The 14,149-nt window shown below is 47.9% G+C and overlaps 1 protein-coding gene across 1 annotated transcript; it reads right to left on the minus strand.

Moving 5' to 3' along the window:
- Nucleotides 1-666: 666 nt before the first annotated feature.
- Nucleotides 667-5,913, minus strand: LOC148074818 (class I histocompatibility antigen, F10 alpha chain-like; the record flags this gene model as incomplete). Its single annotated transcript, XM_087796129.1, has 3 exons — nucleotides 667-1,210; nucleotides 1,407-1,685; nucleotides 5,637-5,913. Coding segments are annotated over 3 exons (957 nt in total), but the record flags the coding sequence as incomplete, so codon positions are not given.
- Nucleotides 5,914-14,149: the final 8,236 nt, after the last annotated feature.

Below are 14,149 nucleotides of genomic sequence, written 5' to 3' on the forward strand. Positions count from 1 at the left end.
GGTGAAGCATGTGTGTGTTTGTGTGTGATTGTGAGTGAGTGCATTATTGTGTTTTAGAGAAGCATGTGTGTGAGTGTTTGTGTGTGTGAGTGTATTTGTGTGGTACAGAATCGTGTGTGTGCATTTATCTGTGTGTGTGTGTAGTTTTCATAACGGCTCAGAACGTCTGCAGAGTCTCAGAAGAAAAAGACGTTTCTTGGTCGATTCCTCCTGAAACACGGAGACAGAAAAATGTATCAACTTGTAAAATCATGCGTGAAGTGAGTCTTGAAGAAAAGTGACAATTATCATCCACTGACTTTAGTCTCTGTCCACGGGCGGATCCTTCAGATGGTCCAGCTCCGAGCTGGGGGCCGCTGTAAGATCACAAACCCTGTTAGCTTGTGTGCTTCTCACCAGCAGATGAAACTAGTGTCAACACTGATGCTAGCATGCTAGCACTCTGTCACATGGTCAACATCTGAGCTGAGACAAGATCATGTACTTACAAGACGAGTCAGAGTCGCCTGAAATGGAAAGAAAGAGGACAAATTACACCTGAAGAAGATGAACATAGAAGAGTTCCTCTGACCTCTTCTCATCTCTGCTGACCTTCTTTGACCTTCTATTCTTTCTCTCCAGTATCTGGAGATGATCTGGATCAAATCACAAACTCTCACCTTTCTTCTTCTTCTTGTAGATGAAGTATCCAACCACTGTGAGCACCAGAGCGGAGGCAGCGACGGCGGCCATGATGATGTACAAGGTCAGGAAAGTCCTGGCTGTGGATGGAGAGCAAAGTAAGTGGAGACATGATCAGGTGACCAGTGTTAGAGACGTGGTGGGGCCTCATTCAGCAGATCCATGCTGACCACACCTGGACTCTCATCTGGATGAAAGAAACCTCTGGAGACACCAAGAAGGTTCTGAAGACTCTTACCGTTGGTCAGGATGTTTGACGGATCCAGTTTGGTGACCACGTCTTCCGGAATGCCGTCCAGTTGAAACACACACTCGTACCTGGACCAGTCGTCAGACGGGAGTTTCAGGTCCACCATGTTCTGGAAGGTTCCGTCAGGGTTGGGGAGGATCTCTCCGTGTTCCACGTCCTCGTGCAGCTCCTCTCCGTCTTTGGTCCAGAACAACATGGCTCTGTCGGGGTAGAAGCCTGTAGCGTGGCAGGTGACCGGAGAGCTGGCTGTCTTCTGGAGGAGAGACACTCGTGGACGCTCTGAAGGGAGAGACACCACACTTCAGAGAGAAAGTCAAAGGATGGACAGAGAATGAAGGAGAGGAGGAGGAGGGAGGACAGGGGTGGAGGTGAGGAAAAGAAGATAAGAGGAGAGAGAGAGAGAGAGGTCATGAGGAGAGAGAGGAGGGAGAGAAGGAGGAAGGAGAGCAGAAGGAGAAGAAGGTCATGGAACTACCTGTTCTCATCAAGGTTTTGCTCCCAAACTTCACAAACTTCTTCAGATCATTTGGACATTCCTGGGTGTAATAGAACTGATTATATTTATTCATGCCTTCATTCTGGTCCAACTTGTGTTTGCTGATGACGGCCTGAGGACTCGGAGCGACCCAGGTCAGAGTCTGAAGGTCAAACACGATGAAGTCTTCTCCATCATAGCCGTACTGTTCATAACCTTTGACCTCTCCAGTCTCATCGTCCCACTCACAACTGCTCATCCATTGAACGATGTGAACACCTGAGAGAGAAACCAGAGTGAGACCTGATCTACTCCACTGTTTAATACTCCACTGTGATCTACTCCACTGTTTAATACTCCACTGTGATCTACTCCACTGTTTGATACTCCACTGTGATCTACTCCACTGTTTAATACTCCACTTTGATCTACTCCTCTGTTTAATACTCCACTGTGATCTACTCCACTGTTTAATACTCCACTGTGATCTACTCCTCTGTTTAATACTCCACTGTGATCTACTCCACTGTGTAATACTCCACTGTGATCTACTTCTCTGTTTAATACTCCACTGTGATCTACTCCACTGTTTGATACTCCACTGTGATCTACTCCACTGTTTAATACTCCACTTTGATCTACTCCTCTGTTTAATACTCCACTGTGATCTACTCCACTGTTTAATACTCCACTTTGATCTACTCCTCTGTTTAATACTCCACTTTGATCTACTCCTCTGTTTAATACTCCACTGTGATCTACTCCACTGTTTAATACTCCACTTTGATCTACTCCTCTGTTTAATACTCCACTGTGATCTACTCCACTGTTTAATACTCCACTGTGATCTACTCCTCTGTTTAATACTCCACTGTGATCTACTCCACTGTGTAATACTCCACTGTGATCTACTCCTCTGTTTAATACTCCACTGTGATCTACTCCTCTGTTTAATACTCCACTGTGATCTACTCCACTGTTTAATACTCCACTGTGATCTACTCCACTGTTTAATACTCCACTGTGGTCTACTCCACTGTTTAATACTCCACTGTGGTCTACTCCACTGTTTAATACTCCACTGTGGTCTACTCCACTGTTTAATACTCCACTGTGATCTACTCCTCTGTTTAATACTCCACTGTGATCTATTCCATTGTTTAATACTCCACTGTGATCTACTCCACTTTTTAATACTCCACTGTGATCTACTCCACTGTGATCTACTCCACTGTTTAATACTCCACTGTGATCTACTCCACTGTTTAATACTCCACTGTGATCTACTCCACTGTGATCTACTCCACTGTGATCTACTCCACTGTTTAATACTCCACTGTGATCTACTCCACTGTGATCTACTCCTCTGTTTAATACTCCACTGTGATCTACTCCACTGTGATCTACTCCACTGTTTAATACTCCACTGTGATCTACTTCACTGTTTAATACTCCACTGTGATCTACTCCTCTGTTTAATACTCCACTGTGATCTACTCCACCGTGATCTACTCCACTGTTTAATATTCCACCGTGATCTACTCCACTGTTTAATACTCCACTGTGATCTACTCCTCTGTTTAATACTCCACTGTGATCTACTCCACTGTTTAATACTCCACTGTGATCTACTCCACTGTTTAATACTCCACTGTGATCTACTCCACTGTTTAATACTCCACTGTGGTTTACTCCACTGTTTAATACTCCACTGTGATCTACTCCACTGTTTAATACTCCACTGTGGTCTACTCCACTGTTTAATACTCCACTGTGGTCTACTCCACTGTGGTCTACTCCACTGTTTAATACTCCACTGTGGTCTACTCCACTGTGATCTACTCCACTGTTTAATGCTCCACTGTGATCTAGTCCACTGTGGTCTACTCCACTGTTTAATACTCCACTGTGATCTACTCCACTGTGATCTACTCCACTGTGATCTACTCCACTGTTTAATACTCCACTGTGGTTTACTCCACTGTTTAATACTCCACTGTGGTCTACTCCACTGTTTAATACTCCACTGTGATCTACTCCACTGTTTCATACTCCACTGTGATCTACTCCACTGTGATCTACTCCACTGTGATCTACTCCACTGTTTAATACTCCACTGTGATCTACTCCACTGTTTAATACTCCACTGTGATCTACTCCACTGTTTAATACTCCACTGTGATCTACTCCACTGTTTAATACTCCACTGTGATCTACTCCACTGTTTAATACTCCACTGTGATCTACTCCACTGTTTAATACTCCACTGTGATCTACTCCACTGTTTAATACTCCACTTTGATCTACTCCTCTGTTTAATACTCCACTGTGATCTACTCCACTGTTTAATACTCCACTTTGATCTACTCCTCTGTTTAATACTCCACTTTGATCTACTCCTCTGTTTAATACTCCACTGTGATCTACTCCACTGTTTAATACTCCACTTTGATCTACTCCTCTGTTTAATACTCCACTGTGATCTACTCCACTGTTTAATACTCCACTGTGATCTACTCCTCTGTTTAATACTCCACTGTGATCTACTCCACTGTGTAATACTCCACTGTGATCTACTCCTCTGTTTAATACTCCACTGTGATCTACTCCTCTGTTTAATACTCCACTGTGATCTACTCCACTGTTTAATACTCCACTGTGATCTACTCCACTGTTTAATACTCCACTGTGGTCTACTCCACTGTTTAATACTCCACTGTGGTCTACTCCACTGTTTAATACTCCACTGTGGTCTACTCCACTGTTTAATACTCCACTGTGATCTACTCCTCTGTTTAATACTCCACTGTGATCTATTCCATTGTTTAATACTCCACTGTGATCTACTCCGCTTTTTAATACTCCACTGTGATCTACTCCACTGTGATCTACTCCACTGTTTAATACTCCACTGTGATCTACTCCACTGTTTAATACTCCACTGTGATCTACTCCACTGTGATCTACTCCACTGTGATCTACTCCACTGTTTAATACTCCACTGTGATCTACTCCACTGTGATCTACTCCTCTGTTTAATACTCCACTGTGATCTACTCCACTGTGATCTACTCCACTGTTTAATACTCCACTGTGATCTACTTCACTGTTTAATACTCCACTGTGATCTACTCCTCTGTTTAATACTCCACTGTGATCTACTCCACCGTGATCTACTCCACTGTTTAATATTCCACCGTGATCTACTCCACTGTTTAATACTCCACTGTGATCTACTCCTCTGTTTAATACTCCACTGTGATCTACTCCACTGTTTAATACTCCACTGTGATCTACTCCACTGTTTAATACTCCACTGTGGTCTACTCCACTGTGATCTACTCCACTGTTTAATGCTCCACTGTGATCTACTCCACTGTGGTCTACTCCACTGTTTAATACTCCACTGTGATCTACTCCACTGTTTAATACTCCACTGTGATCTACTCCACTGTTTAATACTCCACTGTGGTTTACTCCACTGTTTAATACTCCACTGTGATCTACTCCACTGTTTAATACTCCACTGTGGTCTACTCCACTGTTTAATACTCCACTGTGGTCTACTCCACTGTGGTCTACTCCACTGTTTAATACTCCACTGTGGTCTACTCCACTGTGATCTACTCCACTGTTTAATGCTCCACTGTGATCTAGTCCACTGTGGTCTACTCCACTGTTTAATACTCCACTGTGATCTACTCCACTGTGATCTACTCCACTGTGATCTACTCCACTGTTTAATACTCCACTGTGGTTTACTCCACTGTTTAATACTCCACTGTGGTCTACTCCACTGTTTAATACTCCACTGTGATCTACTCCACTGTTTCATACTCCACTGTGATCTACTCCACTGTGATCTACTCCACTGTGATCTACTCCACTGTTTAATACTCCACTGTGATCTACTCCACTGTTTAATACTCCACTGTGATCTACTCCACTGTTTAATACTCCACTGTGATCTACTCCACTGTTTAATACTCCACTGTGATCTACTCCACTGTTTAATACTCCACTGTGATCTACTCCACTGTTTAATACTCCACTGTGATCTACTCCACTGTTTAATACTCCACTGTGATCTACTCTCCTTCTCTGAACTTGTATGATCTACTCCAGTTTCCTCCTCTGATCTACTCTGTATACAAGATTGATGGTTCAGGATGTAAAAAGGTTGAACATGATTCAGTTTAAGGTCAAACATTGATTTTAAAGACAACAAACCTCCAGTTTGGTTGAATCTCTGTTTTGCTATTTCAATGTTGTTCTTGTGGACCTGCTGATGGTTATTTAAGATATTTGTGTTTCTCTCCCAGTACTGAGGATCATCTGCTGTGACCTGGATCATCCAGTCTTGTTTGGGTACTTTTCTCCTGGTGTTGCTGTCGTAGTGTTCCACTTCAACTCCGTCCACATAAGTGACAGAAACAAACTCTGGGAAGTTTTTAACTCCAGCAGACGCAGTTTGGAAAAACTGCATTGTGTGAATCACTGTGAGACACAAAAACAAAGTTTAGATCTTCTCTGGTTCTGATGACACAACGTTGTGATGCAGCAGAACAATCACATCTTCTACAAAGACAAAGAGGTGAAGAACAGAGGGACAGTCAGCAGTGACACAAAGTTCACGTCCACACACGGACACCAGCAGAACATCCTTCACACTTCACTCTCCAAGAACCCTGGCTAACTGGGACACAACTATAGAAGAAGAAGAAGAAGAAAGAAGAAAAAACGATTAATATTAATAACAATCTGAAATGTAATAAATATTTATAATAAAACAAATAAGGAATAAAGAGAATTAAAAGAATAAATGGATGAATTAAGAAGAAACAGGAGCAACAATGTTGAAAAAGATCAAACAACTAAATTGAAATTGTTTTTAAAAAACACAGATAATGTTGCTTATTTTTATTATTTCTCTCTAATAACACATTTTCTATATTTTAATGAAAATTAAAACCAAGTTCATGGAACAAATCGAAGAATGATTGATAGAATAAAGATCATTGAAGGACATTAAGGTTAATGATGAACTTAAATAACATGAGTTTATATCAGTTTATAAATAACATGTTTCTGAAGATTACTGTTCAACATGATTGTAAATGTTTCATTTAGATATTTTAAGTCCAAACACAAGTTCAGAGCAGCTGCTTCACTGAGTTGCTCCAATAAACTGTGAGATGTGATAATATGTTGAAGTGAGCTGAGCTACAAGGTTGTCTGAACATGCGCACTTAAGAAATGCGACACTTTCTTTGTTTTTATTTCCTCATTTTAGTTCATGATAGACTTGTTTACTAAAGTCAAATCAATGAAAATTGTAAAAGCTCTTCTTGTGAGTCAATGAATCTCCTGATGGCAGCATCGTTTAAAAACAAGTGATCAGCTCATGAAGCAAAACTCTGGAGTCACTTTCTGTTCAGCGTCAAACAAGTTCCTCCGTCAATCAACAGAAGTGACTCAACAGCGCCACCAGGTGAGCACCTGACATTGAGCTCGGATCTACTTTTCTGTGTACGACTTCTTCACGGTTCTGAGATGAAAAGTGAATCAGTGAAACACTTTGACTCCTCTGAGAGTGAAAAGGTCATGAAGGTTGTAGTGAAGAGTATTTGGAGAAATAAAAGGTGACGCAGGTGTGAACACATGAAAGTGGAGGAAGGAGACTCACTCGCAGTTGAGCTGTGGATCCACACAACAAGCACAAACAACACCTTCTTCATCTTCAGCTCTTTTCTGGAGACTAGGATCCAACAAGTCTTCAGGTCGACGAACGAAGTACAAGTGAAAGTAAACAACAGACGCAGGAAGAAATATCTGAGCCAATGAGGATTCAGTGTGACGTCACGTCCAGATGGAAAGTGAAAGTAAACCAAACATGTTATTACGACTATTTTCTGTGACAAAAACTCCACTTTAAACTTTATTATTATTTCTTAGAGTCGTTCTTCTGAACCTTAAAGTCACGCAGAATGTGAACTATGGAATACCAGGAGTGTCAAATTAAAGTGAAGAGAAATAAAAGTGGATTGAATTGCTTTTTATTTTGACATACGATGATTTATATGTATAAACTTTCTTTCCTTCCTTTCTATTCTCTTTTATTCAGAAAAAAAGTTTTTCTAAAATATTTTTTAATATAATTTTATAAAAAAGAGTTCTGCTTCATTGGTGCTCCGCCCTCCAACGGCTTCGCTATGGGTTTACCCCGAGGCACCGCCTCGTCTCTGAGAAAGCTTAATGAACTCGCCACCCAGCAGGGGGCAGTACCTTCCTATAAAGGCGGGCAGCACCCGCCGCACTTTCTCCTTTTTCAACTCAGCGAGAAAGCTCCTGACAGTGGAATGTAATGATGGCGAATGAATATTGAAGTGAACCATGTGTGCACGAAGACTCCCTGAAGAGGAGACACACATGTCTGCTTCGTTTTGCCTAGAGGCCCAAATCACACGGGATGATTATGTGGCCTTCCGAGCGCTTCCCACGGCTTTTGACAGTGTTGGGAAGCGTTCGAGGCTTGTCGACCCACGCCGCCTCAGATCATGATTATGATCAACACAGGACTGCCGTGTTGTTTAAAATAACAACACGGCAGTCCTGTGCGCTGCACTCGACAAGCTCACGTTCCAACGTGTTGGGCCCTGATGAGTCGAGCTGAGTCGTCCATCGGTCATGAACAGATGTCGACGAGGAGGACGACTGGCTCGCTGCATGGAGTCGACCATGAGGTATGCGAGAGCGATCAGGTGAGTATCTCTTGCAGGTCTCATGGCCCTCCTGCAGCACTCGACGGGTTCACTTGAGAGGTATTAGTGTGCATGTGGCTCCGCCTGTGAGTGTGACGTATTCACAGGCGTCATTAGAGACTTTCGCCGCTAATGCTAAGCTAACATGCTCCGCCGTTCATAGACGGCGAGAGTTTCCTCTCAGAACACAGTTCGGAGGAGGTTTTAAACCCCTTCGTCCGGGTCATACCGAGACTGTAATAACGGAGTCTGTCCACACGAATGAAGGGCAGACTCCACCATGTGCTTTGTTTCCAGATAAGCAAATGTCCACGAGACCGGCTTGATCAGCTGTGTTTACTTCACTTCCGTGTTGACATGCGCTGACGGGGTTTGACCGCCGATGAGCGTTGTCAAAAAAATCCCGGCGCCATGGATGACGTCACGTTTGGCGGAGAAACGTCATGGATGACGTCACGTTGGCGGAGAAACGTCATGGATGACGTCACGTTTGGCGGAGAAACGCCATGGAACGGACGCACCATTGAGAGGAATGGCCCGGCAGGAGGCGGCGCAGCTCCGCCATCACCTGCATGGGCGTGATGACGAGGCGCGACGAGGATACGCGGAGAAGATCCCGTTCGTCGGCCTGATAAGCAAATGTCCACGAGACCGGCTTGATCAGCTGTGTTTACTTCCGTGTTGACATGCGCTGACGGGGTTTGACCGCCGATGAGCGTTGTCAAGAAAATCCCGGCGCCATGGATGACGTCACGTTTGGCGGAGAAACGTCATGGATGACGTCACGTTTGGCGTGATGACGATGCGCGACGGGGATACGCGGAGACGGAGATCCCGTTCGTCGGCATCATCATCTGGTGCTGGGGGGAAGCGTCACCAGAGACCAGCCACCCCAGCAGCACCAACAACATCGGCAACAGCGGCGGCGTGCGACGAGTGAGCGTCGCCAAGATCCGCAGCGCGAGCCGGGGAGCCAGCAGCCGCAGCAGAGCGACGGCCGAGGGCTCCTCCACCCTATTCATTCAAGGGAATGTGTCGGGAATAAAACAAGAGAACGTATGACGTTTTCTGTGGTTCGTTCTGAGAGAGATGTTGGTAGTGTGCATGTGTTTCCGCCTGTGAGTGTGACGTATTCACAGGCGTCATTAGAAACTTTCGCCGCTAATGCTAAGCTAACATGCTCCGCCGGTCATAGACGGCGTGATTTTCCTCTCATAACACAGTCCGAAGGAGGTTTTAAACCCCTTCGTCCGGGTCATACCGAGACTGCAATAACGGAATCTGTCCACACGAATGAGGGGCAGACTCAACCACATGTGTTTTGTTTACAGACGAGCAGAGGTCCGCGAGACCGGCTGAATCAGCTGTGTTTACTTCCGCGTCGACCAGCGCTCGTGCCCGACAGAGCGTGACAGCTGATGAGGTGAGTGGAACTTGTCCGGACATGTCTATGTTAACCGGAGGTTGTTCCTTTCCCCACAGCGCTGTCTACAAACACTGGCACCGTGGAGGACGTCACGTTTGGCGGCGGAGAAGCGCCATGGAACTGACGCAACCTGGTGTTTTTACGCGCGAGTTTTTTCGCCGTTCTGAGACCAGGCGAGGGCGAGGAACTTCCGTCCCGTCTGGTCGATCAACTGGAGAGGTGCGTGGCGGTCGGATCTCACGAGTGACGAACAGATCGGGACCGCCAGCGGGGCTGGAGAATGTACGGGACCGGGTGAGTGATGCGGTGCCGACGCGCGCGCGACCTAATTCACTTCAGCTCCGGGTTAATTCTCCAGCGCTTTCCTCCACATCGCGGGTTTTGTCAGCTCCGGTGACACTAAGAAGTGCTCAGGGAGTTGGGAAGACTTCCGGGGGGGGAAGGAAACACGCACGACGCGCATCTGAGGTGTCTCACGCGCACTTGCGCGCTTCTCCCACAGAGCCGGCTTTTATGTATGAGAGTGGGGGTTCTAGTGAATCCAACTCGAGTACATGCTCTGTGGATTCAAGAGATAGAGACGCGGCTTGTGTGATGCCCTTTCGTCTACGGCCCGTCCATGGGGGGCGGGCCGGAGGACTACCCAAGGTTCGCCAGGGCTGCGGTTCTGACAGAACATTATTCGGCTTGGAGTCGCCTGGTTTTACTTCTAGGACCCACTTGGCTGGGGGGAGTAATCAGGCGGGGCTATGCGCTACAGTTTGCCCGTCAACCCCCGCGTTTTTCAGGGATTCTCTGGACGCGTATGGTGGAGCAGGAGAAACTATCCTGTCTGAGAAACGAGGTGTCTACTCTGCTGCAGAAGGAGGTCGTAGAACTGGTCCCTGCAGCCGAGATGATGTCAGGGTTTTACTCCCGGTACTTCCTCGTGGCGAAGAAGACCGGGGGTTGGAGGCCCATTCTGGACCTCAGCTATTTGAACAAGTTCATAGCTACCCGCCCGTTTCGCATGTTGACGGTCAAGAAACTGCTTTCAGGTGTATGTCCAGGAGATTGGATGACATCTATCAACCTGACCGACGCGTACTTTCACATACCGATAGTCAAGAGACATCGAAAGTACTTGCGTTTCGCCCTCGAGGGTCGGGTGTTTCAGTACACTCGACTTCCGTTCGGCTACTCTCTGGCACCCAGGACCTTCACCAAGTGTGTGGAAGCGGCAGTGGAGCCTTTGAGAGTGAGTGGGGTAAGGATCTTGACCTATCTGGACGACTGGTTGATCCTTGCCAGGTCAGAGGCAGAAAGTTACGCTCACACACAGAAGGTGTTGAGCCATATTGCCACCCTGGGGTTCACAGTGAACCTCAGCAAGAGCGCTCTGACTCCAGCTCAACAGTTAGTTTACCTGGGGGTACTGTTGAACTCGGAGGAAGGATACGCGCGCCTCCCGGACGTGCGTATCCAGCCCATTCTCCGACTGACAACACAGTTGCTGGAAGCTCGGTGTCACGTGACAACAGCAGGCACTGTTATGTCCCTCCTGGGGCTCATGGCGGCAGCCCACACGGTTGTTCGGCTGGGCTTGCTGCACATGAGGGAGCTTCAGAGATGGTTTGGTCATCTCAAGCTAGACCTCAAGCGGGAAAGAGGTCGGAAAGTGCGCCTTCCCGCTCGGGTTTTGCAGGACATCCAGTTCTGGAACTCTCACGCCAACCTCAGGCGGAGAGTTCCATTGGGTTGCGTCCTTCGTTACACTCAAGTGTTCACAGACGCTTCCCTGACAGGTTGGGGAGGCACCTCGGGTCAGGCCTATGCCAGTGGGGTCTGGAGCAGTCCGGTGCTCAGACACATAAACTGGCTAGAGCTGAAGGCAATTCACAATGTCCTGCTTCACCTCTCTCCCCAACTGTCAAAGTCCAACGTCCTAGTATTTTCAGACAGCTCCACCGCCGTGGCGTACGTAAATCGCCAAGGTGGAGTCAGATCCCCAGCCCTTCTGTGTGTGGCAAGGAAGATTTGGCTGTGGGCGGACTGTCACCTGCTTTCGCTCAGAGCCCAGCACGTCCCGGGCGAGCTGAATGCAGTAGCGGACAGACTGTCGAGGGGGGCCGTCCAGGACGAATGGGGTCTGTCCGAGGCAGTGGCAAGCGAGATCTGGTCTCGATTCGGTCACCCGGTTGCAGACCTCTTCGCCAGCAAGGAGAACTTCAAATGCCCTCTTTGGTTCTCCCTCAGGGCTTCGGACCGCCCCCCACTAGGCGTGGACGTTTTAGCCCATTCGAGGTGGCCGGTCGGTCTGCTGTTCGCCTTCCCTCCTCCGCGGCTCCTTCTCCCCCTGATTCGGAGGACGAGGCGGGGGGGGCTGAGGTTAATTCTAGTGGCACCAGACTCCCCGGGGGCGCTCTGGTTCCCAGAGCTGGTGCGCATGGCGGTCGGGGCCCCGTGGGCCATCCCTTGGGGCCCCGCTGCCCTGTGTCAGGCGGGGGGGGACACTGACAGCGCCCCCGGTGCTGGGCCGGCCTCTCAAGGTGTGGCTCCTGCACGGGACGAGCTGATCGGGACCCTGGACCCGGACGTTCTCCACACGCTGGAGAACACCCGGGCCCCATCAACACGTAGGCTTTATGCCTCAAAGTGGGGGATATTCTCCCGCTGGTGTTCAGACAGGTCCTTGGACCCCAGCTCTTGTTTGGTCTCCGCTATCCTGTCTTTCCTGCAACATTTGCTGGATAACGGGCGGACTGTGGCGACACTGAGAGTGTTCGCATCAGCCATAGCGACGAGGCATGTCGGTTTTGAGGGTGCTTCGGTTCGCGCCCACCCTTTGGTGGCGCGTTTCCTGCGGGGTGCCTGCAGGCTTCGACCTCCTGCAAGGCCTTCCAGCCCTCAGTGGGATCTCCAGTTGGTACTGGACTCTCTCACAGGGCCGACCTTCGAGCCTCTTGACCAAGTCCCATTGGATATCTTGTCTTTCAAGGTATCGCTCCTTCTGGCACTAACAACCACGAAGAGAGCAAGTGAGCTTTGTGCCCTCTCCATTAGCCCTGAGTGTCTTTCCTTTGGCGTCGAGGAGTCTTCGGTGTCTTTGCGTCCTAACCCAGCGTTCCGCCCGAAGATTCTGAGTTCCTTGTTCCGGGCGACGACCTTCACGCTGCGGGCCTTTCACCCGCCGCCTCACTGAGACCCGGGTCAGGAGCGTCTCCACCTGTTGTGTCCAGTGAGGGCGTTGGCCTGTTACTTGCGGCGGGTGGCCGAGTTTAGGCGCTCTGATGCCCTTTTTTTGTCTGCCACGGTAGATGCCGGCGGGGAGAGGCTCTCTCCCCCCAGAGGTTCTCTCATTGGGTGAGATCGGCCATTATCCGTGCCTACCGAGCAGCGGGTGGATCCGCTCCTAGCGGTCTGAGGGCACATTCCACCCGTGGCGTGGCAGCCTCAGTGGCTCTTTTGCGGGGTGTGGCAGCAGAGGATATCTGCTCTGCTGCCTCTTGGGCGTCCACGTCTACCTTCGCTAAGGCCTATCTCCTCGACGTAACGGCGGGATCAGTAGCTCATACTGTCTTGAGCGCTGTTGTGCCCCCCTCAGGGCCCACGGCTCAAGTGGGATTGGACCCTGGGCCGGCGGGGCCCTAGTGATGCTGCTCCAGGAGCGGCGTCCAGCTGGGGGTACATTTATCCCGTCAGGCTTCGCCTTTTGGGTAAACCCATAGCGAAGCCGTTGGAGGGCGGAGCACCAATGAAGCAGAACCCCTGAGTTATCTATTATAACCTCAGGTTCTGCGAGTTGGTGCGAAGCCCTCCAACCTCGTCGCCCAGCGGCCGCCCTTCTCGCTGAGTTTTCAGTTGGAGAAAGTGCGGCGGGTGCTGCCCGCCTTTATAGGAAGGTACTGCCCCCTGCTGGGTGGCGAGTTCATTAAGCTTTCTCAGAGACGAGGCGGTGCCTCGGGGTAAACCCATAGCGAAGCCGTTGGAGGGCTTCGCACCAACTCGCAGAACCTGAGGTTATAATAGATAACTCAGGGGTTTTTTGTGGAGACGAGAAAAGCTTCTAGTTCCCTCTAGTGGTTCAAACATGACATTGAGCTCAAACAGTAAATACATTTGAATGATTTTCAGTCATTTTCATCAATTCAAGAACCATTTTTATCATTATTTTACGGACAGACTTTCTGTAGTTAAAAAAACACTTGAACTATCTTCAGTTCCCTCCTGGTCAGTGAGCTCTTGGTGCTCTACGATCTCTCCAACATTGTATGGTCTCACAGGAAGTAAAACTGCCTGTTCTTGGTACTATTTACCCACAAACCTTAGCATGAACTGGCCCTCAAAAGTAAACCTGTCAGAGAAAGTAAAGGTCTCAGGCAACAGCAGGTTGAAAGTGGGGATATAAGCAGTGGAGAAAATAAAAAAATTAACTTTCAGGTTGAATTATAGAATTAAAATATATCATTTTTACTTAAAGTATACAATATTTGATTGTTTTTTTAGTTGATAAATCTCATACAGAAATAAAGTTGTCTAATAAGCTACAATATTTAACTTCATCAAAATGTCTTTAA

This window comes from Callionymus lyra, chromosome 7 (assembly GCF_982586985.1).
Source record: "Callionymus lyra chromosome 7, fCalLyr1.hap1.1, whole genome shotgun sequence".
In the NCBI taxonomy this organism is placed as follows: Eukaryota; Metazoa; Chordata; class Actinopteri; order Syngnathiformes; family Callionymidae; genus Callionymus; species Callionymus lyra.